At 37.1% G+C, this 13,065-nt stretch overlaps 2 protein-coding genes across 2 annotated transcripts; both read right to left on the reverse strand.

The window, feature by feature from the left end:
- Nucleotides 1–11,611: 11,611 nt before the first annotated feature.
- On the reverse strand, nucleotides 11,612–12,148 carry LOC104105345 (uncharacterized). The gene has a single exon (XM_009613608.1). It carries the CDS (start codon nucleotides 12,146–12,148, stop codon nucleotides 11,612–11,614), a length of 537 nt encoding a protein of 178 aa, XP_009611903.1.
- An 84-nt stretch (nucleotides 12,149–12,232) lies between these two features.
- Nucleotides 12,233–12,655, reverse strand: LOC138895697 (uncharacterized). The gene has a single exon (XM_070180417.1). The coding sequence runs from the start codon at nucleotides 12,653–12,655 to the stop codon at nucleotides 12,233–12,235; it is 423 nt and encodes a 140-aa protein (XP_070036518.1).
- Nucleotides 12,656–13,065: the final 410 nt, after the last annotated feature.

Here is a 13,065-nt window from a genome sequence, read left to right on the forward strand (position 1 = left end):
GCGCATTGATGTTGTCATATGAGATTTTAGACTGCATTTGAGGTGGCTTATTTCCCCGACAGCTTGTACTGGGTGAAACGAGGTTGTTGGACCTGAAATCGGTGCAATCAAATTTATATAATATATATTGGAAGGAAAATATCGCTAATCAGTTCAGAACGAGGCAATAGTTCATGTCGAGCGGAATAACTCCATGAGTTATGGTTTTGGTAGGTGGATATGAGTTTCTACACATCTCTTTCATCATTGCAGTATCACAAGGGTTGGAATAAGGTTTGTATGTGCTATGAGGTATATTATAGACATCGAATTCGTAAATTTGTAGCTATTGTGGTTGATGTTACTATAGGCGGCTGAATTATGTGGTGCATTGCGTAATCACAACGTGGGTGTATATGATGTTTGGTGCAACTTAGGAAGATTAATATAGTGTATGGACGCGATAAATTGGATCTAAAGGAATTCTGGATGTTGGAATTTGGTTCTAAGGCTTGTGGGATGAGGTGGCAGAAAGGATCTTCAGTTTGGCTTGAGCTAATGTGCTCATATGGGTTTTGGTGGCATGAGTAGGTCCACGTGGTGTTCTATCACACCATTTGATGGTTTAAGGCCATGAGTATCTTCACTCTGTATATTATGACTTGTACTTGTGGTTGTCGATTTTTGAGAAGTTCAAAGTTGATTTGAAAGAATAATTCTCAATTCTGAAGCTTTAAGTTGGAAGAGTTGACCAAGGTTTGAATTTCGAGCAAAAACCTTCGGAATCGGGATTTAAAGGTTACTATAGGTTTGTAAATCGATTTTGGACTTGGGTATATATTCGGGTTGAGTATCGGATGGTCCGAGAGCGTTTCGGCGCTTAGCGTGAAAAGTTGGAATTTTGAAGGTTTTAGAATTTACTAAGTTTTATATGAAGTGGACTTTGGATTTATCGATGTCCACTTGGGATTCCGAGCTTTAGAATAGGTTTGTATTGTGATTTGCGTCATGTACGTAAAATTTGGTGTCATTCCAGAATGTTTAAGTGTGATTCAGATGTGTTCGTCCAAGTTTGAAGGTTAAAAAGAAGGATTGTGATTGTTGATTCATGGTTTTGATGTCATTCACAGTGTTTCGAACCTTTGTATAAGTTTGGATAAGGTATTGGGACTTGTCAGTGTGATTGGATGAAGTCGGAGTCCCGGGGGCCTCAGGTGTGTTTTGGGGTAGTTTCAGACCAAGTTTGGATGATTTGCGAGTGCTGGTGTCTGGTGTTGTTCTTCGCGAACACGAAGGAGGCACGCGTTCGCCATAAAGGATTTATGGAAGATGAAATTTTTCTTCGCGTTCGTGATAGGTTCATCGCGTTCGCGAATGTATGGGTCAGAGGTGTATCACGTTCGCGACAAGGGGTTCATGTAGGTGAAGATGGCCCCGGAGGCTTGGCTTTCGTATTCACGATGGCGTGGTAGCGTTAGCGATGTAGCGTCCTGGTGATGCATCGTGTTCGCGATACTTCTCTCTCAATCGTGAAGGAGGATTTTGGGGTAGAAGCTGGATGCGCTTCGCGAACACGATGAAGGGTCGCTTGGGCAGTGTATAAGTTTGCAAAATCGGGTTTTGGCTCATTTTATCTCAATTGTTTCATAGGAACTAATTTTTAGGCGATTTTAGAGTGCCCATGTTCTTCATCTATCATGAGGTAAGTGATTCCCACTTGTAGTAAGTTAAATAAATGGTTTATTTATGGATTTAAACATGAAAATTTTGGAAATTATGGGATTTTTGAAGAAAAACCTAGAAATGGTAATCTTGGATTTTGACCATGAAATTGGACATGGAATTAGGAATAAATTATATATTTGCGTTCGTGGTACTATGGGTAATATTTATCTTCGAATATTTTTGAAATTCAGGCACGTGAGCCTGGGGGTTGACTTTGTTGACTTTTCGAGCGGAGTTGGAAATTATTATAAATTGTTGAATTACAAATATTGGAGTGTATCTTGATTAGTTTTCACGGTGTTTTATTGGTTTTAGATCGTTTGGCTTTGATTGAGGAGTTAGAGTGGCGTTGGAGCCGATTATCGGAATTTGGAGCGAGGTAAGTCTCCTGTCTAACTTTGTGAGGGAAAATCTACCACGTAGGTGTTATAGTTGCTATGCGCTACATGTTGTGGGGGATATGCATGTATGAGGTGACGAGGGTCCATGCGTATACTAGAATTCATGATTAGATTCAGGTAGACTTAGACTCATGCATTGCCTTAATTGTAATATTTGAGTAATTCTTGCATGCTTAAATGCTTTAAATTATATTGTTGCCTCATACTAGACTTGCGTAAAGTTTCAGACTTGTTATAATAGATATTTGGCAGACTACTTGATTAGCATTAGAGATTATTGTTCCTTCTTACGGATTGTCTCTGTGTTGTACGAAATTGTTCAAAAAGTTTCTTAAGTCTAATGATGCACACATATATTCGTGAGTGGGGCCAGTGACCTGTCAGGTTTCACTATTCCTATGGGATCGGGATGAATGCCTAAGCAGTATCATTATGGATCAGGCCGTACGACCTCGACAGTATTATGAGATGCATCTATGATTCGCGCAGGTCGATCTTCGGCAGTGTACACAATTATGGGATCGGGTTGAATGACCTCAGCGGGGATCAGGTCAAATGTCACGGCAGGAACTTGTGCCAATACTTTTATGGAAACGAGTCACTCGCCTCGACAACATCGTGTGTAGTACTTGATATGAAGTTAGAGTACCCATGACTTTCTCCCTAACTCGAGATGTGACCGTTTATTCGGGGCTGGTGTTTTGTATTCCATTTGAGGAAGTACCCGGTATTTGAGGACTTCATATTTATTCTTTAGTTGAGGATTTCATTATGTACTTATATCTGTTTCCACTCTTTTACCTGCCATGCCTCATATCTGTTTACTTTTATTATGTATGATTTATTGGACCACTAGTAAGTGTTGATATAGACCCCCTCATCACTACTTCTCCGGGGTTAGGTTAGATACTTTCTGGGTATGCATTGATTTATGTACTCATGCTACACTTCTGCATTGATTGTGCAGGTATATTTTGATGGTCATTTGGGCGCATGGACGCAGCTGTTGAGGGGACTTTACGGTGAGATGCATTTCATGTTACGATCCTCAACACACAAAGTCTCCATCTTTTTCATTTATGTTGTCCAATCTATTTTATGTTTCCGATAGGTGGGATGAAGTGTTGGGGTTTTATTTTATTTTATTTTTATTTTTACCTCTTTATTATTTATATATTTTTAAATATTGTTTTGTCAAAATATCACATTCACGCGCCATTTAAGTGTAGTTTGCATGCGATTTGGCCATGTCAGTTATGTGCCTCCACATAGGCATGGTCAACGGTCAGAATGATTTATTAATGTTCAAATGTATAAGAAGGAGTATTTAATTGAGAAAGTTCTAAATTTATATACCGGAATGACAACGAATGAAAATTTAGGTGGCCCTTAGGCCATTTTACGTTTCAAAAAGAATAAACATATTACTATTTGTGGAATCAAACAAGATTTTTTATTATATTTCTGTAAATAATTTTTAAATATTTTAAATTGTTAAATATTGTGACTTATATTACTTTTTATGTAGTTTTTAGATATATAATTTTTTAAAAACTCTTAAAGAATATATGTTCGAATTTTTACTGAAAATTAATTAGTTGACCCCCGTACTCCAAAAAGATTAATGCTGATTTTTATTGCATAAATTGATTTTAAGTATTTCAAGTAGTTGGCGTTGTTATCTTGTTGAATCAAATATAATCTATTCCACCAAAGGATTCATATATAATAGTTGACTATTAATTGTGATCACTATAGAATCAACTTACAATATACAACAAAATGTTATAATTTATTCCGATTAAATCAAGTGAAATATATCAAATTAGATATATCTAAACACAAAATTAAAATTTTTGCAATCTATTTTGCACTAGTCAAGATAAGATTCAACTTGTGGTTTCTCTGTTGTTGATGAAAAAGAGTCGCCACCTAATATTTAAGGGTATACTAAGGTACCTATCAAATTACAAAGTCAAATTCTTTATTAGTCTGCTAACCGGTGATATTATGTGTAAAAGTTCTTGTTCTTCTAAGGGGAATGTGTTATGTACCCGTTAAAATGTACCTGAGGTAGCTCCATAGACTTAGACTAAGTTGGGATCAATCATTTGTACTATGCTTAATTACTATTAAAGAATACAACTTACTATATATCTAAGGGAGAGTATGATATTGATAAAAGGAATGTAAGACTCTAAAGGGATACGAGTTTATGAAAAAGTTCAAAAGATATATTGAAAGAGTTTTGAAATCGGTATATAAGTGATCCATATTTGTAAAGCATGTGAAGAAAAGAGTTTGAATCATAAAACACTTGGTTTAAAAGATGGATGTAATTCTAAGAGGTGTTTGTGAAAGTGAACCTAAGATATACCTTGGTTTGAAGGTCCTTAAAGAAAAGAATATTTGTTGAAAATCCCTTACGACCTTGAAATTATGAGTTTTTCCCTTTTTGAAGAATGAAGCTGAGATCTGTTTTTCCTTCTTTGAAATAGAGCTGTTGTTTTGCTAAGTTCTGGATTTTAAAATCGTTAAATCCTTTGTTATTTAAGGCTTGCCTAAGTTTACACTAAAGCATAAGAGAAAAAGCACGTGATCTAATATACGTGTTATATACATGAGAGATAAAACAACAATAAAGGCATAACAAGTACAACTAACATTAATTTAAAACTAACAGAAACAGTAAACTGTACTAACGAGATAGTAAATAATGATAAAAGAGTTGAGGGAAAGAGGACTGGACTCTGTGATTGGGCCTCAAGGAAAACAGGCCCAGCGGTAAAGAAGATGCGAATATGGTAAGCTTTGACTCCCCAACGGAATGCAATAAGGCTGGAATTGGGCTTGAGTTCCTCAGGAACTCACAGGCCCAAACAGATGTACATGTCAAAAATATAAGAAAGTCATTAGATACATAGTCAATATATTTAGCATATTCTAACAACATATCATACTCTGATGAACAGATAATTGAAACAGAAATGGGATTAATATTGCGGAAGACTCATATATCAATGTGGTGGTTTTACTTAGAGAATAATTCACATTTGAAACCTTTAGTTGTCATTAAGCATTAAACCCTTAAAGAACTGAATGTGTCAATAAATAAGGGCTAAGGAGGGAACCCTACTCTAGATCGTTGCTCCCTTTGGATCTCCTGACACTTCAAAGTTCCCAAGGAACTCAAGGCCCAGGGCAATGCTTGTGCCGGGGAGGGCAACCCAACCTAGAGTTAAACTTTATTCCCAAATACCCTTAAATACTAACAACATATTTTCTCTACAGATTTAAGTGCCAATGAGGCCCTTCCAATGTAAACTAAATACTAAGATTAGTTACCACAAAAATATATATACTTTCCCTTAATAATACAAGAGAACATATATTACTTTTGATACTAAATAAGGAACACATATCAAGAAAGCCTAAAGGAGGCTGAATTTAGAACACATATTGGTGAGAAATAGAAGTCTCATGTCATACTGCTACATCATTAAAGAACAACATATTCAAGCAGTTATTAATAACACTACTTAACACCTTAAAGATCATCAATGCAGATTCAAACCAACAATCATGGTCAGCCATTATTACAAAAAGGTTATCAAGGTCATTCAGAATGAGATTAAACTCTCATCATGTCTATAAATTCATAGGTTCAAACATGAAATTTCTAAGGTCTCAACAGGGTGATTCTTCTAACAGTATTAGCAAGTCATCATGTCCAGATAATATCAACAAATGGACTTCATAAGTTTTGAGAGTCAAGTTCAGTTTTATATTAATAATAAAGAGAAGAACTGGCATGATTTAAAACAAAAACATGGTATTGTAGAATCAAAAAGAGATACTTGCAATATTTAATCAACTACACATAGGCAGGGTAAGTGAGGTAGTGACCTCTTACAAGAAGGGGAACTTTGCACATAATAGAACCAAACCAACATATTAGTAAAGAAAGGAGATGGAAATATTGTATCAAAACAAGTTCAAACTCAAACATAAGTCTAGTTCAGTATGTAGGTATGAAGTGATCATGCTTCAATTTCTAAAGTGTCACTTGATTATGACATAGTGTCTAAGTCCTATCTTCATGGAAGATGAGTTAATGATAGATGCAAGCAGGCTTTACATAATTAATAGTGGCTCAAAGAGATTAAGGACAGGGATGTACTGCACAAGTTTTGAATTATACATGTATGAAGGTCTCAACTGATCATGGGACAAACAAACTTAGTTATGTAGTAATTACCAGTTAACTTTATCCACACAAGCTCATGACTAAAACCATGAAGAGGAAGATAGCTTAACCTTAACAGAATATATATACAATAAGGAATCATGAGAAGAAGATAGTTTGATGCAAATAAGATAGTTTCCTACAAATGTATACAACAGTCGAGTATGATCATGAGAAGGTCATAGTGATAGCTTAGAGATCAACCTCAGAGTTAGTAGATATTGATGTAGAGTAGGAAAGTATCTAATCACTTAGATTCTTTCACCTTAGTTAAGTGATATGGGCTTATTGAACTTCCAGGTGTATATTAGTTAAGATTACCAAATAATGTACTCGATCATAAAACAAATAGGATACAGGGAATACTATGCAGAAGTGAAGATCACAACAATATCATTAATGAACATGAACATGATTTGGTTTAACAAGGATACTAACTAAACAAAGTAAAGACTATAGTGATAACTCAGGAACAGTTTAACAAACACAAGGCATAAAGGAAAGTATTTAAACATTGTAAGTTCAGGCTCAAGGTTTAAAAGGTAAGGGGATATAGGTCATCTTAGTTATATTATCAGGTATTAAACTCAACTACAAAGATAACAAGAAATTACAAAGGTGCGACAAGACAGAGATGATCTTACTGCAAGTCAATGAGGATTATGAAGTTCATTTTGAACATAAACACATAAGAACTTAGGCATAGAGACTGTTGAAAAAAACTAAGAACAAAAATCAACAATTATTAATGACTTAATCGATTATCACTTAAAGATTCATAACAGAACTAGCTGAACACAAAAGGTCATCAAACTAACAAAGCATAAACATTAAACATGTCAAACACATAATTATAATCTATAGCACTTATCTCAGTATACTCATGTCATTGAAAGAGACGCAACAAAAGAGAAAAGTGAGAGATAGGTGCTGACCTTTTCGAGAGCAGCAAACCAAACAGACTCTTTTTATTGCTCAAAATCCCATAACTCTCAAGTTTAAACCAGCAATAGAACTCAACAAAAGAGAGGCAAAATAGTAAGGAAGCTAAGACTAGAAACCCTAAATTTCTTATAGTGTCTTTGTGTTCTTAGTGTGTTCGTATCTGTATGTGTGTGTTAGGTGAGAGCATTGAAGACCTCTTTTATAGTTGCATTCAATACCTCTAGGGTTCAACAAGATTCAAAATGATAGTGGAAGATGAAGAGGAGCTGATGATGTAAGCAAGATTGTGGAAAATCTAAAGAAACAGAGGAAGAAATGATGAAGGTTTACCTGAGAGAGAACCGTTGAGAGCGAAATTCGTTGGGTAAAGGCCCAATGTCCAGAGGTCTCTGCGATTGACCTCTGGACCAAGAATAATGATAATGAATGTTGTGAGAAGGCCATGCATGCCACCAATTTTGACAGAGCACAAAAAATTCTAAGGATTTGACCTTGCATCAATTAGTCTAGGGTTTTAGGTTAGGATTTTAAAATCCAATCGGTGAGAAAAATGAAATAAAGCCTCAAACTTCACAGCCTAGGGACGAAGCAATTCGATTCTGCCAGTTGGATTTGAGAAACAAAATAAAAATGGTGCTTTAATTTTATTGGTCATGCTCTGATGTTTCATATTCCAAGCACAAAAGGGAAAGATCAGCAGGATTTGGGGAAGGAGAAGTAGGGAAGGACGATTTGATTCAGGGTTTTGTGACCTTGCATTGATTTGTGCAAGGTTCCATGACTGATGGGGCTCGAAGGGATGATTGAAAAGAGAGAGTTTTGGGAAAGGGGGTGGCTGGTCTTGGGCGAGAATGATTAGGGTTGGGGTTGTCTCCAGGTTAAAAACGGGAGATGGAACGGGAGCCGTTGGATCAATTGTGATTAACGGCTTCAATATTTTGGAGATTAAGCATTTATTGGAAAAAAAGGCGACCGTTGGATCTCTTTTAATCCAACGACAAAGATAAATCACTGATGGAAAATTAGTTTAATTGTGAATCATTGATCATTTGTATCAACGATCCGGATATAGTGTGTTTCTTGTGTGAGTGCTTGAGAGCGATGATGTGGCATGCTATAATTGTTTCAAACATGATGGCATGGATTGCCATGGTGGAAAGAGAGGGGTTGATTTGGGCTGAGTATTTCCAGATTGGGCTATATATTTGGGCTAAAATAATTTAAGAAATGACCATTTTGTGTTTAATTGAGGAATTACAATTGTAGCATCTTTGTCTCTTACTCTTATGAGATTAATTTAAATAACTTAATTATTTTCAATAAAACGTAGTAGAAATTATAATTGTTAAATACTACTAATTATTGTTATTAATTATTTGTAAAAATACTTTGTTTCTAAATTGTACTAATTTCGAATTTTCATATAGTAATCTAATTAATCAGAAATTAAAGAGTAATTTACTAAATTAATTATAGAACCTATGTATAGAAATTATTTTAATATTCCAAAAATAGCAAATATATTTGTAAATACAAAATGTCAATAATATGTGATTAATTTTAAAACTAATGCTTGGTTAATTTGTGAAAAATAGTTATTCATTACTAGAAAATACTTTCAGAACATTTATCGTAAATTATTAAGTATAAATAAATTCAATTAAAAAGGGAGATTCAAAATTGGTCGTCAACAACTGTCCCTCTTTGACCGGAGACGATGAAAGAGTTTTCAGGCAAAAGAAATTGAACCAAAGCCAATTTTGTCCCGACTTTAGGCACACATTGCAAGAATGGCATGAGGATTATGAGTTGCAGAATTTAGTTGAGGAAGAATCTAGGAAAGATTTGGGGATATTGGGCCGAATTATGGCTTTAAATTGCTTACATACCTCGGGCTTAACGAGGATCATGCCTCATGTAGTTATGGAGTAGGGATCTTGGTGAAACGGTACTTGCAGGAATTTGCCCTAGTATCATGTTGCGACGATACAACGAGACGAAAGATTGGTCACTCATGATAGCTTGAATTTTGCGGCCTGATTTGAATGATTCAAAATTTAGAGCTCGTTGATCGTCTTGAGCTGGGATCTTGGCCCATTATTGGGTTGGCTGTCCCTATAGCATTGTAGTTTGGTCTGTTGCTAAGAAAAAGTTCCACACTGCAGTGTTTGTTCCTGCAAAACAAAATAAAATACACGCATACCAATATATTATAATGCAAAATATATTAAGATGTGATGTAAATGATGCAAGAATAATGATGCCTGGCAGCCGGTGAGACGTTATTTGGTATTGGGATGATGTGATACTTGATCCTGACTCGATTTGTTAGTCGGGTAGTGTATCATTCCGCAACTGTCAGATCATTTAAAAATTATCTCCGCTTGTTGGGAGAGCTTGATTGTTAAAGTTCTTCTCCGCTTGTTGGGAGAGGTTTGCACTGAGAAGTGACTCCGCACGTTGGGAGAGCTTGATTTGTAAACTGCATCTCCGCTTGTTGGGAGAGCTTTGCACTGAAATGTAAAGTATTCTCCGCTCGAAGGTGATTGATTAAAATCGTAATCATGCCTAAAGTTGCACGAACAAAATGTTAAAACATTCAAAGTAATAGCGAAATGAAATATAAGCATGCCCAATAGATACTCTAGACTGCGAAGCTAGGCCGCGGCCATTAATTGGCAGAACATTGGTGACGAGGTTTGCGATTGTCTATTCCGTCCTCCGTGATTTATGGAGCGGTGTTGCGGATTGCTTTTTGTTGTCGAAGTTTGCAGTTTGCTATATATAAGGCTCCAGTTGGCGAAGCCGACGTTCGATTCATACAAGGCACTCAGATTGATTGGCTTACAATTTGCTATATATAGGACTTTGATTGGTGAAGATGACGTACGATTTGTACATGGTGCTCCGATTGGTTGAGCCGATGATTTTCTATTTATAGAACTTTGATTGGCGAAGCCGACGCATGATTTGTATAGGGTGCACCGATTGATTGAGTAGGCAATTTGCTATTGACAAATTTCTGTATCAGTTGTCTGATTCCGAGGCACCTATAGAGAATTCATGAGTTAGCTTTAGATGTTCTTGAAAATTCTAAGTAAAAGGGGGAGAGATAATCTTAGGTAAGTGGCAGGTCCGTCATTTTCCCCAGTGTGGTCCCAACGATTCTTTACTCCCTGTTGACCCTACACTCATAGTAAACTTCTTAGTAGGAGGGGGGAAAGTTGGCTTGCATCGACCGTGATATTGATCTTTCCTCAGCCTTTGACATGATTGCGCCACGAAGTTCGGTAGATGGAACATATTACTTTATATATATATTTTAGAAAATATTTTGAAAATGCTTGTTTCTTTTAAGGCAAATGCTGTCATTTAGGATTATGACATGTTACGAAGGGTTTTCCGCACGCGAATATATCCTTTTGAGAACTTCGTTCCGTTGTTGTCGATATTCCGTGACGCTTGTGACAACGCGGCTACTTGCTGTTGCGACTGCATCCTAATTAAGGCTAATGCATTATAGAGGTTTCCTAAGGTTATGTCCGAACCCTTTCAGGTTATCTACGTATCCAAAACGGAATCAGGCCTGAACGTAGTTCGTGGTATAATGATGAAATGTGATGAAACTACCGAGCCTGACTTAGGCAGCCTATGTATCCAAAACGGAATCAGGTCGGAATGTAGTTCAATTATAACAGATGCAAAATGATGAGATTAAGAAATGAAAATTGGCTGAGTCTGACTCAGACAACCTACATATCCAAGTGGAATTAGGCTAGAACGTAGTTCAATTACAAAAGACTACTGAATCCGATAAGGATTGCCTACGTATTCCTTTCTGAGGAAATCAAGCCGGTGTAGTTCCTGAACAACATACAAAAATGATATTTGGTTTTTCTATTACAAAATAAAGGGGGAGAGAAACCGAACCCTACTTGGGTTGCCTATGTATCCCTCTGTGGGAAATTAGGTTGAACGTAGTTCTGTTCCATAAAAAATCCTAACTCTATCTATCTTCAAGCATAATATCTCTTGATTGCTTCCGAGTTGATAGGCTTCGTGCTGACTCTTCCATCCATTTTCGTTAAGATTTGAGCTCCACCTGACAGTTCTCAATGGACCATGTAATGACCTTGCCAGTTTGGTGCAAACTTCCCTTTAGCTTCTTCTTGATGGGGAAAGATTTTCTTCAGAACCAACTACCCCGGAGTGAATTGGCAAGGTTCACTCTTTTGTTAAATTCACTAGCCATCTTGTTTTGGTATAGTTGGCCATGACATGCTGCATCCATTCTTTTCTAGTCAATGAGCATGAACTATTCTTGCCTGAACCGTATCCACTCTGCATCGTCCAATTTCGCTTCTTGAATGACTCTTAAGGACGATATTTCGACTTTTGCGGGTATCACTGCTTCAGTGCCGTATACCAACATGTACGATGTTGTCCTAGTAGATGTTCTTATGGTAGTGCGGTAACTTAATAAAGTGAAAGGTAACTTCTCATGCCATTGTCTGTGATTGTCCACTATCTTTTGCAGAATCCTCTTGATATTCTTATTAGCTGCCTCGACTGCTCCATTTATTTGTGGTTTGTAGGTAGTGAAATTGCGCTGGACGATTCTAAACTTCTCACAGATTTCCCTCATGAGGTCTCTAACAGCATTGTCAGTGATGATAGATTCCTCTATCCCAAATATGCAAACGATGTTGTTCCGGACAAAATCTGCCACTACCTTCTTTGTGATGACCTTGTTAGTAGATGCTTCGACCAATTTGGTGAAATAATCGATGGCTACCAAGATAAAACGATGTCCATTTGACGCTGCATGCTCTATAGGTCCTATCACATCCATGCACTAGGCGGCAAAAGGCTATGGTGAACCCATTACATTTAACTCATTTGGTGGAACCCGGATGAAATCTCCGTAAATATGGCACTAGTGACACTTCTGCACGTAGCGAATACTGTCGCTTTCCATACTCATCCAAAAGTATCCAGCTCTTAGAATCTTCTTGGCTAATGTGAACCCGTTCATGTGGGGTCTGAACGTCCCTGCATGTATTTCCTCTAACAATCTGGATGCTTTGGCAACGTCCACATATCTCAGCAAACCTAAGTTTGGGTTCCTTCTGTACAAGACTTCCCTATTGAGGAAAACGTGGTTTGCCAACCTCCCGAGGGCTCTCTTTTGACCATTAGTAGCATTTTCTTTGTAATCCTGGGTCGCAAAGAACTTCTTGATGTCGTGATACCAAAGTTTACCACCTGGTTCTTCATTCACATGGAAGCAGTAGGCATGTTGATCCTTGATTTCTATCTCGATAGGGTCGATGTAATTCTTGTCTGGATGGTGAATCATGGATGATAAGGTTGCAAGGGCTTCAGCGAACTCGTTCTGAATTTTGGGGACGTGCTTGAACTCAATCTTTGTGAACTTCTTTCACAACTCCTTCATGCAGTGCAGGTACGACAATATCTTGACATTCTTAGTTGACCATTCTCGTTGGACTTGGTGGATCAGCAAATCGGAATTTCCTATGACCAAAAGTTCTTTTATGTTCATGTCGGCTGCCATTCTGATTCCAAGGATACATGCCTCGAGCTCAGCCATATTATTGGTACAAGGGAATCTTATCTTTGCCGATGCTGGATAGTGTTGTCCAGATTCTAAAATCAGGATTTCCGCAATCTCAACTCTTTTGAAGTTTGTTGCTCCATCAAAAAACATCCTCCATCCAGGGTATAATTCTGCAATATCCTCCCCGGCAA

This window comes from Nicotiana tomentosiformis, chromosome 7 (assembly GCF_000390325.3).
Source record: "Nicotiana tomentosiformis chromosome 7, ASM39032v3, whole genome shotgun sequence".
NCBI classification, from domain to species: Eukaryota; Viridiplantae; Streptophyta; class Magnoliopsida; order Solanales; family Solanaceae; genus Nicotiana; species Nicotiana tomentosiformis.

What these genes read in the sequence shown, in the direction of transcription:
- LOC104105345 (XM_009613608.1), bottom strand. Translation starts at nt 12,148, where the DNA reads ATGGATGTGATAGGACCTATAGAGCATGCAGCGTCAAATGGACATCGT.
- LOC138895697 (XM_070180417.1), bottom strand. Translation starts at nt 12,655, where the DNA reads ATGATTCACCATCCAGACAAGAATTACATCGACCCTATCGAGATAGAA.